At 42.7% G+C, this 17,229-nt stretch overlaps 1 protein-coding gene across 3 annotated transcripts in view; it reads left to right on the top strand.

Moving 5' to 3' along the window:
- The window catches only part of TRIM9 (tripartite motif containing 9), a 112,692-nt gene extending 101,514 nt beyond the window's left edge, over positions 1 to 11,178 (top strand). For 2 of the 3 annotated variants that reach the window (XM_047862870.1, XM_047862869.1), the window contains exons 8-10: positions 4,057 to 4,360; positions 6,978 to 7,140; positions 9,175 to 11,178. In XM_047862870.1, coding sequence (XP_047718826.1) covers positions 4,057 to 4,360; positions 6,978 to 7,140; positions 9,175 to 9,237 — 530 coding nt within the window. In that variant the 3' untranslated portion in view covers positions 9,238 to 11,178. The remainder of the gene's footprint in view (positions 1 to 4,056; positions 4,361 to 6,977; positions 7,141 to 9,174) is intronic. The other variant, XM_047862871.1, reaches the window with a different exon arrangement.
- The last annotated feature ends 6,051 nt before the right edge of the window (positions 11,179 to 17,229 follow it).

Genomic DNA, 17,229 nt, shown 5'->3' with positions numbered 1-17,229 from the left:
ACCCTTAATCTACAACCCAGCTTTCCCGGGAGATCCTACTTTGATTTCCGACCCTCACCCCACCAGCTGAGCTTGCATTCCTCTTTGCAGTCTCTCAATGCACCGGGTGAGCTGAGCTCGTCTGACCTTTCCCCTTGATCTCTCTGTGCCTTGATGGCATCTTCCGAATACCTGTTTTGTTCTTGCCATTCATGTGCATGGAGAGGGCAATGAGCTAGTCTCTATGTCTGTGGCCTGCTTCCGGTCTGAGGAGCATTTGGATGCTGGAGCTTTGTGGTGTTCTTGTTTGTGTGGTGTAAGGCCCAACCATCGAGCTGTGGTCAATGTACAATGGCATTGGACAGTGACGAGCGAAATGGTTCTTTTTGCACAAGCTGGTACCGCCACGGATAACCCGCTCCGTCATCACATGCAGTGGCATCACACGGCATAGGCTGGCTGAGTGGAGGCTGTGGCCTTCGTTTGGAGATTTGCAACCCTGCTGTATCCAGGAAACCAGCTGTGTCTGGGAGACTGGATCAGTGCATCCAGCTCATAGTGGTCTGATTAAACATAGACTCAAGAGATCTTTATTGGAAAAATAAAGTAAAAACACACCAACAACAGAATGCATCCTACAAAGCGGACAAACCAGAGAGCAGAAAGTGAAAGTATTTTCTGCAAAAGCCCATGCTCACTGGTAGGACGGTCTGGCTCGTGGCTGATTTTTTTTCCCTAGCGAAGGGGAGGGATGATCACTAGCCAAATTAGAAACCCTTAACTGGCCTAAGTCCCAAAGATCCAAGTCATGGAAAAGGCTGGCTTCCCCCAAGTTTCCTACAGCCAAGCAGGTTGTGACAGGGCTTCAGGCTGATTTCAGGGAAGCTAGACATGCGTTACTGTGCAATCAACTCTGTCTAGCAGATAGAACTCGAAAACATCTAAGATGCAGACCTATTTGATCTCTTCAGGACTATATTGTAATCGTGGATACACGTGGTGCACATTTCACATTTCCAAAGGTTTCTTTTGTTTTTTATTTTCTTCTTTTTGCTCATCCCACATCCCGGAATGAAGAAGGCCACAGCATGACAGTGCAAAAAGGATGCAGGGACTTCAAGCTCCCTTTAAAACGACCTTTTTCTTTGTGCTTTTATGTTTCTTATTGTTTTTCTGTGCACTACTGGCTTTCAAGACATGCTTTGTTATGGAACTCTTTTCACCTGTGTCCAATGTACTGAAATATTGTTGTAGTCTTTGTAACACGTACTGTCTCGAGAATAAAATGAAATGTGGATTTGGGGAGATGTGATGGCTGTATTTCACAGCATTGTGCTCATTGTATCGTTGAATCTTAAATGTATGGTGGTATGTTTTAAATAGTGTAAAAAGATTTCAGAGAACTTGTTTTGAAAAAGACTTGCACAAGGCATGATTCATTTAAAATTTTCAAAAGCCCTATTTAGATTCTACAGATTTATTTCCAAAGTGGGATAGGCGATTCAGCTTTAATCAAACCCCTGTGGTCAGTACTCACTATGCTCTAACCCATGAATAGGAATTAAGTGATAATTGGTGGAAATTAAACATAAAAATCATCCATGAGTCGGGTGAAGATGATTCTTTTGTCTGTGAACTCATCCCACAGTAAAATAAAGTAACCAAAAGTAAGGTCATAACCTTTCAATTTTGTGTTTTAACTTAATCATTAGTCCTTTTTTTATGGTAAGTTGCTATCTTAATTCTAAAATTATTTGAATTCAGTGTATTATCATTTGATTGTTTTAGAAATTACTTTATAAGGGTCTTACTGACTTAAAAAAATTAAGTGATCCTTTCTAGGGGATACCCTAGTGCTCCTCAAAAATGCATTTTCCAGCTCAGTCCCCAACATGACTTGAAACTATAGTTTATATACCTTTGAACATTTTAAGACTAGACTGCTTCCTCCCCCCAACCCAGTTTCTCATGGAGTAGCTAGGGGGTATCCAAATCTTCTAAGATTTGGAGGGGGTGAAAAAGTTCCACAGGTGATTCTAATATGTCTCTGAGACCATCTTACCTCCACCAGGGCCCCCTCCCCTCCCTTTGGTAAGAAGAACTGATATAACAAAATGATCTGAGAAGGGGATGAAGTAATTTGTTTTACTACATTTAATTCATGTCATTATTAACAATTATCAGATGCTTTTATTTACATACACGTTACATTCCATGTTCATTTATACATATATGTGTCATTTAACTTGGGCCCAAGTCACGACAAAGGCCTTCCTGTATCACCAGAGTTAGAAGTGCATGGACAAGTAATATAGAACAGAGTTTTATCAAGATCTGTTGGTTTCTCCATTTCAATTGGGTGAATTTTTCTCATTTTTATTTTGTATTTTATTCTGTTTAGCTTCCATCCCACCCCACAGTTTTCTCATTTTAAACAGTAAGCCTTCTTAATATGGAAATTTTAGTGGAAAAGGTTGAGCGTGGGGAGATGATAAACATTTAAGCTGTATAGTTTAGCATCAGTTGGAGGAGGATTTGTTAAATGGAAAAAAGAAAGATGTACTTTTCGTTTTGAAAGAGCAAGAGAAACAGTTTTTATCCAGAAAACTAAACAAAACAAATATAAAAAGGGCTTTGGTTTTTCATGAATCAGGCCTCTGGTGACTCTTTTCAGCTGGTGCTTTTTCGTTGTATACAAATAATTTTTATCAACCTGGTTGCTGTTTCATAGCTTTGATGTGTAGTATCTCTTTATAGGATGCAATTTTGAGACACAATCTGCACCTTACTCTCAATTAGGCAAGTACACCTACTGTGATTGTCATCTTTTACTTTTGTGGTTGGCATGCTCAATCTCCTTCAGCAAATAAATGGCGGCAGCTTATTTTATGTCAATAAAATTGTCTAATTGTCATTAAAATCCTATTATAAGTTTCTCAAATACTTGGAAAAATGTATTTTTAAATTTTATACCTAGAAGAAGGTTACATTTCCCCCCATTTTTCTTAAACACCAATGCACTCTTTATGAGCGCTCACGTGGGTAAAGGTACCAGTCAGACCAACTGTTGTAATGTTTGCAGTGTCCTAAATTGAGTCCTTTTTTGGTATTAGCCTATCAAAAGAGACCTGTTTTCTTATCAATGTCAATTTTGCTTCCTATTTCTCTCTCCCATGCCTTTCACTTGGAATGACAACAGTTGACATTAAAAAGCTGTTGGCAGGTATGGAATAACCTTATTCTGTTACAAATAGCAAAGACCAAAGTGCATGTGAGGTGGCTCACAGGTTCAGTAAATCAGCAATGACATCTCTCCAGAGTGTGTTATTGGTAGGCGGCATTTAGAACTCGAGTCATAATGATGTGTTCAAAGATGTCATTCTGTGTTCACCCGATGTCCAAAATACCTGCTGCTCCAGCAAAATAGTTTACACTTTAGGGTCAGGAGTAACATGCAAACTGTTATTTTTAAGGTACAAAGAAAGCAACCTGTCTTAAGTCCGAGTCACAGTCACTCATGAACATCAGCTCATGTTGCCGACAGCTTCGCAGCCTTTAAGCTTCCAATACCGCTTAAGGAAGTTTTCAAAATGACTAGACTTCAGCACTTCTGCCGAAGGGATATTTGCTGGTTTCACTCAGTGTGTTTTATCCCTCCTCCATCTAGGACTGTAGATCCTAGCCTCCCCGCCTCAGGGTTACACAGGCATCTTAGCGCACCCTCTCCCTTTATGTCTCTGGTGTACTGTTGTCCCAGTCACCGGGTGAAGGGATTTGCACCTTCCAAAATCGATGCCACCTCACTCCCGGATCACCTGGTTGGGAGTGCAGTCTGAGTCAGGTAACCCCTGCTGAATCGGTCTTGTGTCCTCCGTCTGCTTCTGGGTGCAGACAGTGCCACCTCCCAGGACGTGCCCCCGGTCTGCTCACTCAGGGCCCCCTCTGGCCCCGGAAGCCTCCTTCCTGCATGGCAGCATGAAAACGGGACACGACACTCCTCACCCGCGCAGGAGCGTGTTGCGGCGTAGAGCTCGCTGGGTCTGCCTTAGTAACCGCACTCCCTTCTCTTGTTCCCAGTGGCCTGGTTTGCTTTTGACCCCGGCTCGGCACACTCTGACATCATCTTCTCCAATGACAACCTGACTGTGACCTGCAGCAGCTACGATGACCGGGTGGTGCTGGGGAAGACCGGCTTCTCCAAGGGCGTCCACTACTGGGAGCTAACTGTAGACCGCTATGACAACCACCCTGACCCTGCCTTCGGCGTGGCTCGCATCGACGTGATGAAGGATGTGATGTTAGGAAAGGACGACAAAGCTTGGGCAATGTATGTGGACAATAACCGGAGCTGGTTCATGCACAACAACTCGCACACCAACAGGTACCCAGCGGCCCCCAAACCGAGCCTTCTTCACGTTGGCTTCTGGTCAAAAACGAGAGCCCAGGCTCAAAGTCCTGTTAAAGAGATGACATTAAGGGACCCAGGCAGGCAGTCTTCAGTGGATAGCACGGGAATTCTACCACTCTCCATCTCAGTGTTTATTTGTTTATTTTATGTATATATATACACACATATACATATACATATACGTATGTATATATACATATACATACATATATATGTGTGTATATATACACACATACGTATATACATATGTATATACGTATACATATATACGTATATATATATGTGTGTATATATATATACACATATATATGTATATATGTATATATATGTGTGTGTATATATACACATATATGTATATATATGTATGTATGTATGTGTATATATATATATATACACATACATACATACATACATATATATATATGATGTTTTACATAATGCCAGAGACATGAACACTTTCCTAGGCCCTTCACTGTTCTATTCCACCATGGCTGAAACTAAGGATTCCAATGCACATCCATTTCAGGAAAACATCCCAGGATTCTAAAATTCCGAGCTACAACTTCCCAGGAAAGTCATTGAGTTTTTCTGAACCTTCATCTCCAAATCCACCAAATTAGGATAATAGTATTTTTTCATGCAGGAGTGTTCTCAAGATTAAATAAGATAGATATGGGGAAATGTGTCACATCAGAGGCATCTGAAAACAGAAGCCATTGTTCTTCTTGTTATGATTATTATTACTACCACTGCCCAGAATAGAAGCCATTCATTAAACTAAATCTTATGGATGTCAGTTTGGGTAACTTGAGAACCTTTAGCACCTACTCCTTTGGGTAGGACTCTCTTATTATCGTATAAATTTGATTTGTTTGCTGGGGAAAGAGAACATAGAAATCTCCTTAGGTTTGCCTCTAACAGCAAATATAAGCAATTACAATTTAATCTATGCTACACATTTTATCCCTACACTTCCTTTATCATTTGGTTTGTGTAAGTAGAGAGGTGTCTTTCATGGATCCTCATCCACCTTATTCTCAAAGATTTCCCTGAGATACGCTCTCACTGGTGTTTCAAGGAAAAAAATATAGAGTTCTATTCAGTCAGATCAAAAGGAAAGCAAGTCTGGCAGTGGTAGGCTGGTGGGCTCCACAGTCTCACCTTTTTCTGGATACATCATCTCTGCTGCTTCTCCAGCCAGTAGGATTCTTAGGACCTCCACTTCCTACTCCCTTAGACTTTTTCTATACACCTCCACTCAGGTGTGCGTTGTCCACTATCGCTGAAAGTGAACATACATGTCCTTGCAGCCTGATATCAAATCCTTCTAGATGTAGATGAGCGGTCACCTTTGGTGATTTGCACGTGGGGGAGCCCTCAGTCACTAGATTCCTGATGCCATTCCCCGAGGTAGCACACTTACTTTTCCCTTCTAGCTTCTTTATTTTGGAGTGAAGGAGTAAAGAATAACACAAGTGTCACACTATGCAAAAAAAACCACGTTCTTGAAGCTGAACACGTCTGCTTGCATGCAGACTGCACGTCGCCTGTGCTGTCATTGTTGAAGCTGTGATTAACAAGATGCAACGTACAAGCCTGTCTTTTAACCACTATGTACAGTCTGTATTCTGCATGCCGGGGGGGAGGAACAACACTTACCAATTTGTATGCTCTGCTGAGATCAGGGTGAAGCTCAATATTGCTAGACCTCAAAGAGTTGGGAAGTGGCCGGTAAGACAAATCTGGTCATCCGTGTTAATGACTTTTGAGAAACCACCAACTGAAGCATAAGACATACTTTGTTTTAAAATGACATTTCAGTGCAGGTTCTTGAAAACCACTCCATCTTCTACAATATAATTGTTTCACTTTGCAGGGGAGAATCCTCTTCGATGTTGTCATTTTATGGACAGCCTTCTCAATTCAAACTCAACAGGCCAAAAATTAACATCTTTCTGGAATGAGTTTTTCTATTTAATGAGTAGCATAAGGCCCCAAATCCAATTTTTCATGCATATGCTTTAGATTTAGCTTAAGTGCCTCTTTATTTTGACTTTCAAATTAAGTCATTTTGGAGGTGATGTTCAAGCCACACCATTTGTGCAAAGTACACAGCACAGCTGTAGGCAGAGCTCTGATAGCCCAAAGCCTACTTTGTTTTTTCTTGCACTTTACTGATTTGTTTTCTGCTGCTGTGGTTCAGTGGTAGAGACCTTCTGAGAAAGAGTTCACCCTCAGCAACAGCAGAGCAGTGTGGTTGACTCTATATTCTCAACAGGGGGCGCTATCTCCCCCCAAGGGAGTGAAAATTAGTGTGGGGGTTGGGGGTAAGCAAAACATGTTACTCTTTTCATTCACAAAGCACAGATATATACACAACACATAAACATATGCAGCATATCTGTGATATGAAAATTTTATGTGAGGAGGGGTGATTAAGGAAAAGAGGTATTTGAAGATGCTCCTCGGATGTGGGGAACGATACTCTTAAACAGGCCGAGAAACACTGGTTAGTCAAAAGGGTTTGTACATTTAGCACAAAAAGGGGAGCTTCTAGAATGATGACACGTGATGTTTTCTTTTCTCACAGAACTGAGGGAGGAATCACCAAGGGGGCCACCATCGGGGTGCTCCTCGACTTAAATCGGAAAACCTTGACATTTTTTATCAACGACGAACAGCAGGGGCCCATAGCCTTCGAGAACGTGGAAGGCCTGTTCTTCCCGGCCGTCAGCCTGAACAGGAACGTGCAGGTAAGCACCGCGCCCCCGGGTGTCACCTCGGCTTCCGCTCGCTCCGCTTCAAAGGCTGCCCGCGGGCAGTACATTGATCCCCGAGACAGGGAAGCCAACCGTGTAAGGCCCAGACCAAGACACGGAGGAAAGGAGAGGGGAAAGGGATCAACGGTGACAACTGAGATGATTCCAGATCAGCATCAGCCCCTTCGTTAAGCTTGGACGCAGTCTAATGAACAGCGAATTGGAACTCTGTTCATGGTTTGCTATTGATCGTCCCCGAGGCCTAGATTCATCCCTAGTAGGAACGAAACCCCTGAACCACCTGGAATGAAAACAGATGGAATGACTTATGCAGAGCGCCAGAAGCACCCCAGAAGTGAAGGTGTGAGACTGAAGTTTTAGCACGATTATCAGAAATCCTGAACATCTTCTCTGCACTCTTACTCGGTTCTATTAGGTGCCACAGGGATAGAAAACAATCCCTGCCTGTGGGCCACTTACTTAGGATTTACTGCAAATGGCAAAAACTACAGGTTCTTCTCATGCATTCACTCAACAAACACCTACTGGGTGCCTTTAATACGTAAGGCACCATTATTATAATTACTGTAAGTATTGTTGTTTATCAGTGAAAACAAAACATGCAAAATTGTGCCCTCATAGAGTTACAGGAGATAGAAGAAATAATAAGCAAATTACTACGTTAATTATATAATGTGTTAGAAGGCAATAAGTGCAAGGGAGACAAGGCCAAGGGCAGGGCGAGGGGGTGGAGAGTGCTGGGGTTGGACGGGCGGGCAGCTGCAGTCTGAGGGTAGGTCTTACTGCTGTGGCAGGTGAGCTGAGCCTTGGAGGGGGGTGGGGAGCGAGCCGTGTGGAGGTTTCCTGGCAGAGGGAGCAACCGGGACAAAGTTTCTGAGGTATGAGGGGCCTCACAGGGGCAAGGTGGGACCAAGGGGCCACGGCTGGGGCAAAGATCAGAGAGCCGTGGGGTGCCCTGAGGGGCTGCCCCTGCCCTTCTCACCTGGACCTCTCATTATCAGCTGTGCACCTCATTCAGCAGACGGCCGCCTTAAGATACATAGGCCTTGGGAATCAAAACACTGCAGGTGATTTTTGCTCTGTTCAGAACTGCAGTCTCGGGAACTATTAAAACAACAAAAAAAGCATTGTCGTTTATCAGTGTGTGCAGTAAAAGTGATTGTAACCCAGTGACCTCTGCCCTTCTCTCTTCCTGCGACTAGACCGGGTTTTCTGGGAGGCTGAAATCTAATCTCTCAGAGGTCAGCCTCTACCTTGGAAGGAAGAAAACCATAAATTGCCCTAGAAGTGAGTCTTAGAAAAACCTCCTTCGAAGTTTTCCACATTTTCAGCTGTTTCCCCTTCCCAGGAGTATGGCACTCAATGCTCTTCAGCGGTTTCCGGGATGTTCTGAGTATCTGGAGAAAGACTCTTGGGCTGGGGGAGACAGGGACGAGAAGGGGAGGGATGACAGCCCCGCATGGAACAGTTCCAGCCTCATCCGTGCAGCTTCCCACTGAAATGCAAGGCTGCATGGAACCAGGGAAACCGTATAAGTGCCCATGTTTCTTCTTACCTGGCAATCACCTGTTTGTTCCCCATATGAAAGGCTTATCCTCCTGGGAGTGACTAGTGGACAAGTGGTAAGGGAAGGGTTGTCTGCTCACCTGTTCTCTATCCATGGACTTGGCAGTGTCACTGCGTCCTCGCCAACAGGCTTTGCTACCTGCAGATCAATGCCTGTGTCTTCGGTCATAAGGAACACGGTCTTCCCAGGATCCTTAAAAGAGGCAGATGGATGAGAACCATATTATCAAGTGTCTCCAGGATTTGGGAGCCCACCATGGTGGCCAGGCTCCTCGCACAGGCAGAATTCTACTAGAATTCTCTTTAACGTCTACTAGAATAGACGTTAAAGGAAGCCAACGGGGCCCCTGTTGAATTAGGAACACGTGCCCTGTGCCCTGGGGAGGGGCATGCCGGGAGGGTTCCCGCAGTGCCTCCAGGACTCACAGTCTCGTCCCCCAGGTCACGCTTCACACCGGGCTCCCAGTCCCCGACTTCTACTCCAGCAGAGCATCAATAGCCTAAGGACGACGGGCCGGGCCGTCCTCACCTCTGCCTGAGAGAGCGACAGCAAGAGCTCAGCCAGCATGCAGAGGGAGCACTCCGGAAGCAGAGGGGGAGGAGGACAGAAAAGCTGGACCCCCGTGTCTTCACACCCCACAGCTCCACCCCTTCTTTTCCAACCCCCCTCCTGCTCTGATGCCTGCCGTCACTTCCGCGTCCAGCAACAAAGGACCTAGACAGCCCACCGTGTCACTTAGTTTCCACTCCCAGATTTTGCTTTCATTTAACTTAAGTTTCTTTTAATGTAGGTGAGTTCAATTTTGTTTCTTTTCTGATCATGTTATTGGTGACTTACTGAACTGGTACCACCGAGAGAATATTCTCCTGATGACCTTTTTCTTAAGCTTTCTGACAAAGAGGTTGTAAAGAGAGGCAGGGAAGAATGAGTTGAATTTGGAGCTTGCAGTTTACCTCCTACAAGGTTCTTGCCCTGTTATCTCTCATGCAGAGTTAGCCCTGCATAGCTAGTCTTTGAGAGATGGGCAGAACAAATGCAGCATTGAGAGGTTATACTATCCATCGAAGCACAAAAATATTAGCCATAGGGCTACACAGAGGTTCACAGCACGTAAGATGATTAGGATAGGCCAGAAACCCTGGTCATCGAGTCAAACTAGAAAGTCTCTAGACACAGGCAGACCAGGAGATTTATGATTTGGTTCATTTATTTAATACAAGTTTTTAATTGAGAACCTACTATGGACCAGGCACTGTTCTAGACACTGGAGACACAGTGGTGAATACACAGGTGTGGTTACTGCCCTTCTGGGGCTTATATTCTCATAGGAAAGCAAACTGAAAATAAAACAATTACAAAATTGTTATAAGTACTAGAAAGGGAATAAACAAGGGCCAAAGAGGCTCATTGGCAAGATCTCTCAGATCCCCAAGAGCGATGCTAAAAATCTACACATTCTGGCCATAGCGGCAGAAACATACCAACTCGATGCCTTTTCAACAACGCTATTTGAATTATGGTACCTGCTGCCATTCATCACAGAGCCCTTCTTTGACAGAAATGACGTCAGCATTCTTATTTGTTAATGCTGCAATGACACTAAGCCTTAATAAATGTGAAACAAAAGCAACCAGAGAGAGACCCCATTTTCAGTAATGGGGGATCTGAAGTTGCAGTCCACAGCACCCCCATTCTCAGGATCAACATGCTTGTCTCCATGTGTACCTGTGCCTGTCACAAATGACCAATCCGTCCACTCTGCTGCCATGCACAACCCAGCTCTCTGGAGTAGTTCAAACAATGTGTGGAAGAAAAATGCGATTGTGCATCATGGCTGTGACTGAGAGCAGAACAATAATTCTCGTTACTTCTCTAGAGAGATAGACTCGCACAGGTTACCTTTCAGATTCTTTAGTTTGACATGAAGTTTTAGAAAACGGAGAACAGGGAAAGAGGTCCTGATCAGTTGCCTAAGCATTTGCCAGTGAGCCAAGAAATTCACCATGAAAAAACAAGAATAACAAATAGAAGAGGTAAGGTGGGAAGGCTAACAAACTAAAGTTTTGGCAAAAAATAATATATGTAAATAGCTGATGATTTCCTTTCGTGCTTTATTTAGGTCATTTCTATCAGTTACAGTGTTTTTCTAGTTAAGCGTACCTAATTTATTGAATGGGTGCTATCCTGTTTACGTCCGTCTTGGTTTCTTGGCTACAGAAAAACTCTGTTGCAGGGCAACACTAGTTTGATATTTGATTTACTCTCCAAGGAGACTCGAAGGCTGGGCCGCTGTAGACTCATAATTACTCTTGTTCTTTATTAAATTCATCTTGCTGATTAGATTTCTAGTGACTTGTAACACGTAGTTTACACAGAATGGCCATTGTAGATGCATACAGCTACTGTACTAGAAAAAAATGGATATTTCTGGTGTGCCAATAAAAGATTTTTATGAGGGAAGATCACATGTCTCTTCAGAATGTCGTGGTTTTTACCTAGTTGGGATGACAATTCACCTTTGTTGGAATGATATTTCTCCAGCCGAGTGTAATTACAAAGTCCCCCGAGCTCTTGAAAATATTTGCTCTTCATCTGATTTCCTTGGGAGCCGTGGCACTGTCTCCTGGTGATACCCACCTCCTGAATCTTAATTTGGTGTGAAACATTTGGAATTTAGATGCTGTTTGGGTCTGCCTCCAAATATCAGGGACTTACTTTTACAAGCCTGCTCCTGAGAAAGGCCATAAATGTGTATTGCAAAATACAGTGTCACTGACTTTTTCAAACCGGTGTCTCCAACATTGCTTTGACTGGCTGAACCATACAGTTGTTTTTAAATAATCACAACAGTATTATTGTCATTACCCTTTTAATTTTTTTTTTCAACGTTTATTTATTTTGGGGACAGAGAGAGACAGAGCATGAACGGGGGAGGGGCAGAGACAGAGGGAGACACAGAATCGGAAACAGGCTCCAGGCTCTGAGCCATCAGCCCAGAGCCCGACGCAGGGTTCGAACTCACGGACCGGACCGCGAGATCGTGACCTGGCTGAAGTCGGACGCTTAACTGACTGCGCCACCCAGGCGCCCTGTCATTACCCTTTTAAAATGAACTGTTTTTTCGGGGGGGGGGGGGGGGGATGCCCGGTGGCGTAGTCGGTTAAACGTCTGACTTTGGCTCATGTCATGATCTCACCTTGTGTGAATTCGAGCCCCACGTCGGGCTCTGTGCTGACAGCTCTGAGCTTGGAGCCTGCTTTGGAATCTGTGTCTCCCTCTCTCTCTACCCCTCCCCCACTCATGCTCACGATCTCTCTCTCTCTCTCTCTCTCTCAAAAATAAAATTAAAAATTTTTTTAAAGAGGAACTGTTTTTTAATATTTATTTTTGGGAGAGAGAGAGAGAAAGAGAGAGAGAGGGGCACAGAATCCGAACAAAGCAGGCTCCAGACTCTGACCTGTCAGCACAGCTCAAACCCACAAACCACGAGACCATGACCTGAGCTGAAGTCGAATGCTCAACCTACTGAGCCACCCATGGCCCCTGTTTAGTTTAGTTTAGTTTTGTTTAGTTTTGTTTAAAGGAAAACATCACCTGCAAGCGGCTGACCTTGGTTTTCATCTCAAAGCAGCACACTAGGCAGTTGGAACAGCTCCTGCTCTGTGTTCACCCAGGTCTCCCCACATCCTCGCCCCATACCCTGAAACTTCCTTCTTCTTCTATGGGTCCCATTGCTTTCGTGGTTTTCTTTCCTTCTATTCTCTACCTAAGGCAACGCATTAGCCACTTTCTAGTCTTCTCATGGCACTAAGGTTAATGGAACTTCTGATTCCTGGCATTGCCTTCTAGGATGATGAAGTGATTTGCAAAGATCTCATCCTATTTTCTGGAAGTGAAATCCCTTTTTTCTGCCTTTAATGGGTGCATTAATCTTTTGCTCATCTATTCAACTCACTGATAAGAAAGGAGGACTTTCTGTTGAATCAGGATTTTTGATCATGAATCAAGGGAACTATAGCAGTTAAGGAGGTTCTCAGATCACACTACCTTATGATTACTGTGAACATGCTAACGATACCCACATCTGTTTTTCAAATGTATGTCCCAGGTACTTCCACAGATACTGGCGTTTATGGAAAATTGGGTCTGACATAAGACATCACAGGTAACTGAGGCTTCCTAAACCTTGTCTTTTATCCAAAGAGCCAGGGTTTCGGACACACACAGAATTTGCGGGATTGAATAAGACTGTAAGGTGGAGGCACCTAATTAAATACACACAGAAAGATCAGCCTAGTTTTCGGATGTATTGTCTGCTCCACGGTGCCACAACTGCACTAAGAAAAACTTCAGGTACAGATTAAATGTCACAGAATTAGCGGTGACATAACCTGGTGATTGTACCACAAATCACTGAGCTGTACACTTGAAAGGCTGAAGGGCCGTGTTGGACATGACCAGGACTCTCCTTATCCCCTCCCTCCAGCTACACCCAAGTCTGTTCCTATTTCCCCCAGCCTGTCCTCTGAGATAAAGCCCAAGACAGAAGAAGGGGTGTTGAGGACGTAGGAACAGACTTCCTGACCCTACTTTCTCCTTCCCTTCCTTTGCTTTCCTTCCCCTCCATATTCCCTTGGTTGGTGGAAGGGCTTTGATTTGCTTCCTCTCCCCATCTGGTGAAGATTGCCTCTCCATTTCACTCTCAACCTCTCTAACATGGACTTTAACTTGCCCCTTTCTTGAGGGCCATGATGGTGGGGAGAGTAAAACCCTGACTGCCATTAAGGAAGCAATTAGAAATAGCTCTAACATACCCCCAGTGGTCATGAATCTTGCTCACATTTGTCTTCCTTCTCGCACCAGGTAAAAATAAACGTTCACCATGAAATCTGAAAGAGTTAATATTTTGGTTGGTAATTCTTGCCCTTTTTTCTCCAATATTTTTTCCTGAAACTCTCTAATGATGAGTATAATAAATTATAATGCCATCAATAAGCATGGTTGAATATTAAATTTTAATTACCTGCTAACAACTTACAAACCATCTTGTGATGTATAGCCACAATTTGTAACGTGTACAATAAAGGAAAGCATAAAGCTTAAAAAAACCACCTTGATAAGAGAAACTTCATGAAAGTATAAACCAGTGGTTTTCAACCCTGGCTAAAATTCTCTAGTAAGGACAGTATGTCCAACCATGCATTTCTATACGTTCTGCACAAAGGAAGGGGCACAAAGTGAGATCATGCATGTAAAAGTGCCTCGTGCAATCGAGATGAAAGGCATGTGAAATGTGAGTATTAATCATTAAGTAACCTCTACACTCTGCATTATCAGACGACCCTGAGAGGAAAAAAGTATAGTGACCAAGAGCAGCATCTGGCGGTGACTGTCTGAATTTGGGCCCTGGCTCCAAGGTATGCCAGCCGTGTGCCCTGGAGCACACGATGAAAACTCAACCATAGTTTCTATAGTCTAGAGATACCAATAGAATAGTTTTGAGGGTTAAATCAAACAATATGTGCAAATCACTCTAAACAGCACTTAGCCCACGATGAGTGCTATGAAGTGGTAGGTATTATTCATTTGTGTGCAATCTGTTCATGATGCCACTATCCCATCCCCTCCTTTTTTATTCCTAAGATCCCAACTGAATATCAACAATGATTCATGTAATCGTCTTCTTGGGAGACAATGCCTATCTCTGGAGCTTGACAAAATAGTTCTTTTGTTAAATTAATGGAAGACTGTAGGCAAGGACATTCTGAGCAAAAGCAGTAAGGTGATTCACATGACACGTTAAAATCGACTTCAAAACCACAATAATCAAAAGGGCCGACTATTACTCAAATCAACTACAACTCAGAAACAGAGATTTCAATAGATGTTGAACAGAGAATCACAAAAGAGGGAATGAAAATTACTCAAAAGTGATGAAAAATATTTGAAAGTTGGTCAGCTATTTGGAAAGCAAAGCTATATTCTTAATCACATCAAAACCCAGATATTAAGATATTAAACATAAAATATTGAAAACTTTGCTAAGCCAGAAGAGATTACAAATACTCATCTGATCTTTCTCAAGGAGGTTTATGTCACTGTAAATTACTTTATGCAGTAAGCTTATCCATTTTCTAAAACTCCTCCACAACTTATATTTTACATTTTGAACCCTCCTTTGTTATCCCTGCCTATATGTCATACCCATCTGTTTCCTTCTTTAATTAACTGGGCCCATCTTTCTCCTGTCTAAACCTACTTCGAGGACTACAGACTTATTGACTGTATTGATTTATTGCTATGCCACCATTTAACAAACTACTTTTAAGGAAATATGAAAGTATTAAATATGAACTACTCTGCACTCTGTTTCTGGACTGTATTTTCAACCTAGTAGTTAATGAGTTTATAATGAGCACGTCGTCTGCGGTAAATGAGGATCCTAACACTTCCTTCTGTAATGCTGATTTCCACATGTGATCTGTGAAAAGACCGCTCCACTCAATATATTTTCCTAATTGCCTGGTGGGCCGTGTGGCTGTCAGATGTGAAGAAATAAGTCCCCCGTCTTCTCGGTTGGCAGGCTTAAAATGATGAGCAGGTGAAGGTTAATTGCAGCTTCTCCTGAGGTTAGTTTCGTCGCTGGCAATACAATAGGCTCTGCAAATATGCAAACGTTGATGCCTAGGTATAGTGATATGCTCAGACCTGATAGACCTGTGGGAGAAAACTGCAAATATCCATTGGGAAGAAGTCAGTCCATCCTAGAAACGTAGTGCAGTTAACACCTGCAATTACACGTACTGTAAGCTGCTCGGCCATCATCCAACTTGGAGGGACACCTTTTCCTGATGTTAAAAGAACCTGAGATCCATTCTCCATGCCTTGGGGATGGGTAGAGAGAGGATACCACTGGATCAGAGGAAGCACTGAGGTCCAGTCCCGGAGCATTTGGGATGCCGAAACGAACTCAAAGGGGACAAGAGAGAACAGGATACAGGTGCATCTAATGCTCATTGACAAGGAGCATTAGATGCATTCTACACCTCCTTTTTTTTTTTTTTTTTTCTTTAGAGGGCTTGAGTGTCAGGCTTTGTCTTTAAGCCTCTTGTCAGGTCTTTGATAGTAACTAAAGGAAAGGCAATCACTCAGACACATTCCTAGTAGGAACTATCAAATGTGCAATAAAGGACAACAAAGGAACATCGGTTTTTCCACAAAATGGGTCTGAGCCAATACATTATTTTTCATGGTCTGAATCTTCCTGGGGCTGGGCTAACAATAACAATAATAATACCCTGTTTTCTTAGATCTCTTGTTTTTCTTAATTAATTTTCACACTTTAACATCTCTGCGATGAAGATACATCACACATGTGTCAAAAGACGGTCACCAGCCACTGGTACAGGGGTGGTCCTCAATCTCCACTGCACATTGAAATCATCTGAAGAACTCTAAAAGTAGTGATATCAGACTACTTGGTTTGGGATTCGGCCTGAGGATGTGGGAATCTTTTAAGTTGCCCAGATGATTCTAATGTGCAGTCAGGTTCGTGAAGGCAGAGAACGAGTGGATGGCATCCACTCACAATTTTCACCCCCTCTGCGGTTAGGAAATTCACATGATGTGGGTCAGTTCATCACCTGTTACTTCTGTCGAGTTATTTGCACTGATAGCTGGTGAATTTATTCATTTATCTATTTTTATTATTTTTAAATTTTAATTCCACTACAGTCAACATACAGTCTTATATTAGTCTCACGTGTACAGATAGCTGGCAAATTTAAATCCACATTACAATTATCACTTAAAAGGCCTTTTTAAAGATTCCACTAATAATGCAACATAGAACAAAATTTTGTGTATGCACAAAATTAACCATACATTGGATGCTGTGATTGAAAGCAGTAAAAATTGCCAAAATTCTGAGAACAGATTATAAGATTTTCAATTGTTAAGACCAACTGATGTGTCAAAAACTATCATTCAGATGCCCAAATCTATCAAAAGCTTCCAGCTCTTCCCAGAAAAGTTCTTTACTTAAACTTACTTGTAATGTAATTATCCGCAACAACACAAGGTAGCCAAAAAGGAAATGCAAAGAAACTAATGAAACCCCACATAACCCACAATATTCTTTGACATGTGATTAAATTATTCTGCTATATCACAAAGATGCTAACAAGGTCCAGATCACCAGCAGGGGTTACCATTACATTACATGTAACAGCCAATGGCCATACTTGATAGGCATGTTAGACCCAATTGTGATTGTCATCCTGAAAAGGAAGGCAGCATGTATTTGTAGAGCTAAATCTATGATGTTGTAAATTAGGTTTTTTAAAATTGGGTGCATTTAACATTATATTTGGTTGTGGTTTTCTCCAAAAGAGTTAATGTGAAGTCCGTGGTACATCTTACAATCTCTGACAAAAGCTTGTTACAATTGAGAAATACGCCAATAATATTAGTGGTCATATATTGAATCACCTTGT

Source organism: Prionailurus viverrinus, chromosome B3 (assembly GCF_022837055.1).
Source record: "Prionailurus viverrinus isolate Anna chromosome B3, UM_Priviv_1.0, whole genome shotgun sequence".
NCBI lineage: Eukaryota > Metazoa > Chordata > Mammalia > Carnivora > Felidae > Prionailurus > Prionailurus viverrinus.
This window is presented reverse-complemented; position numbering and strand designations above follow the sequence as displayed.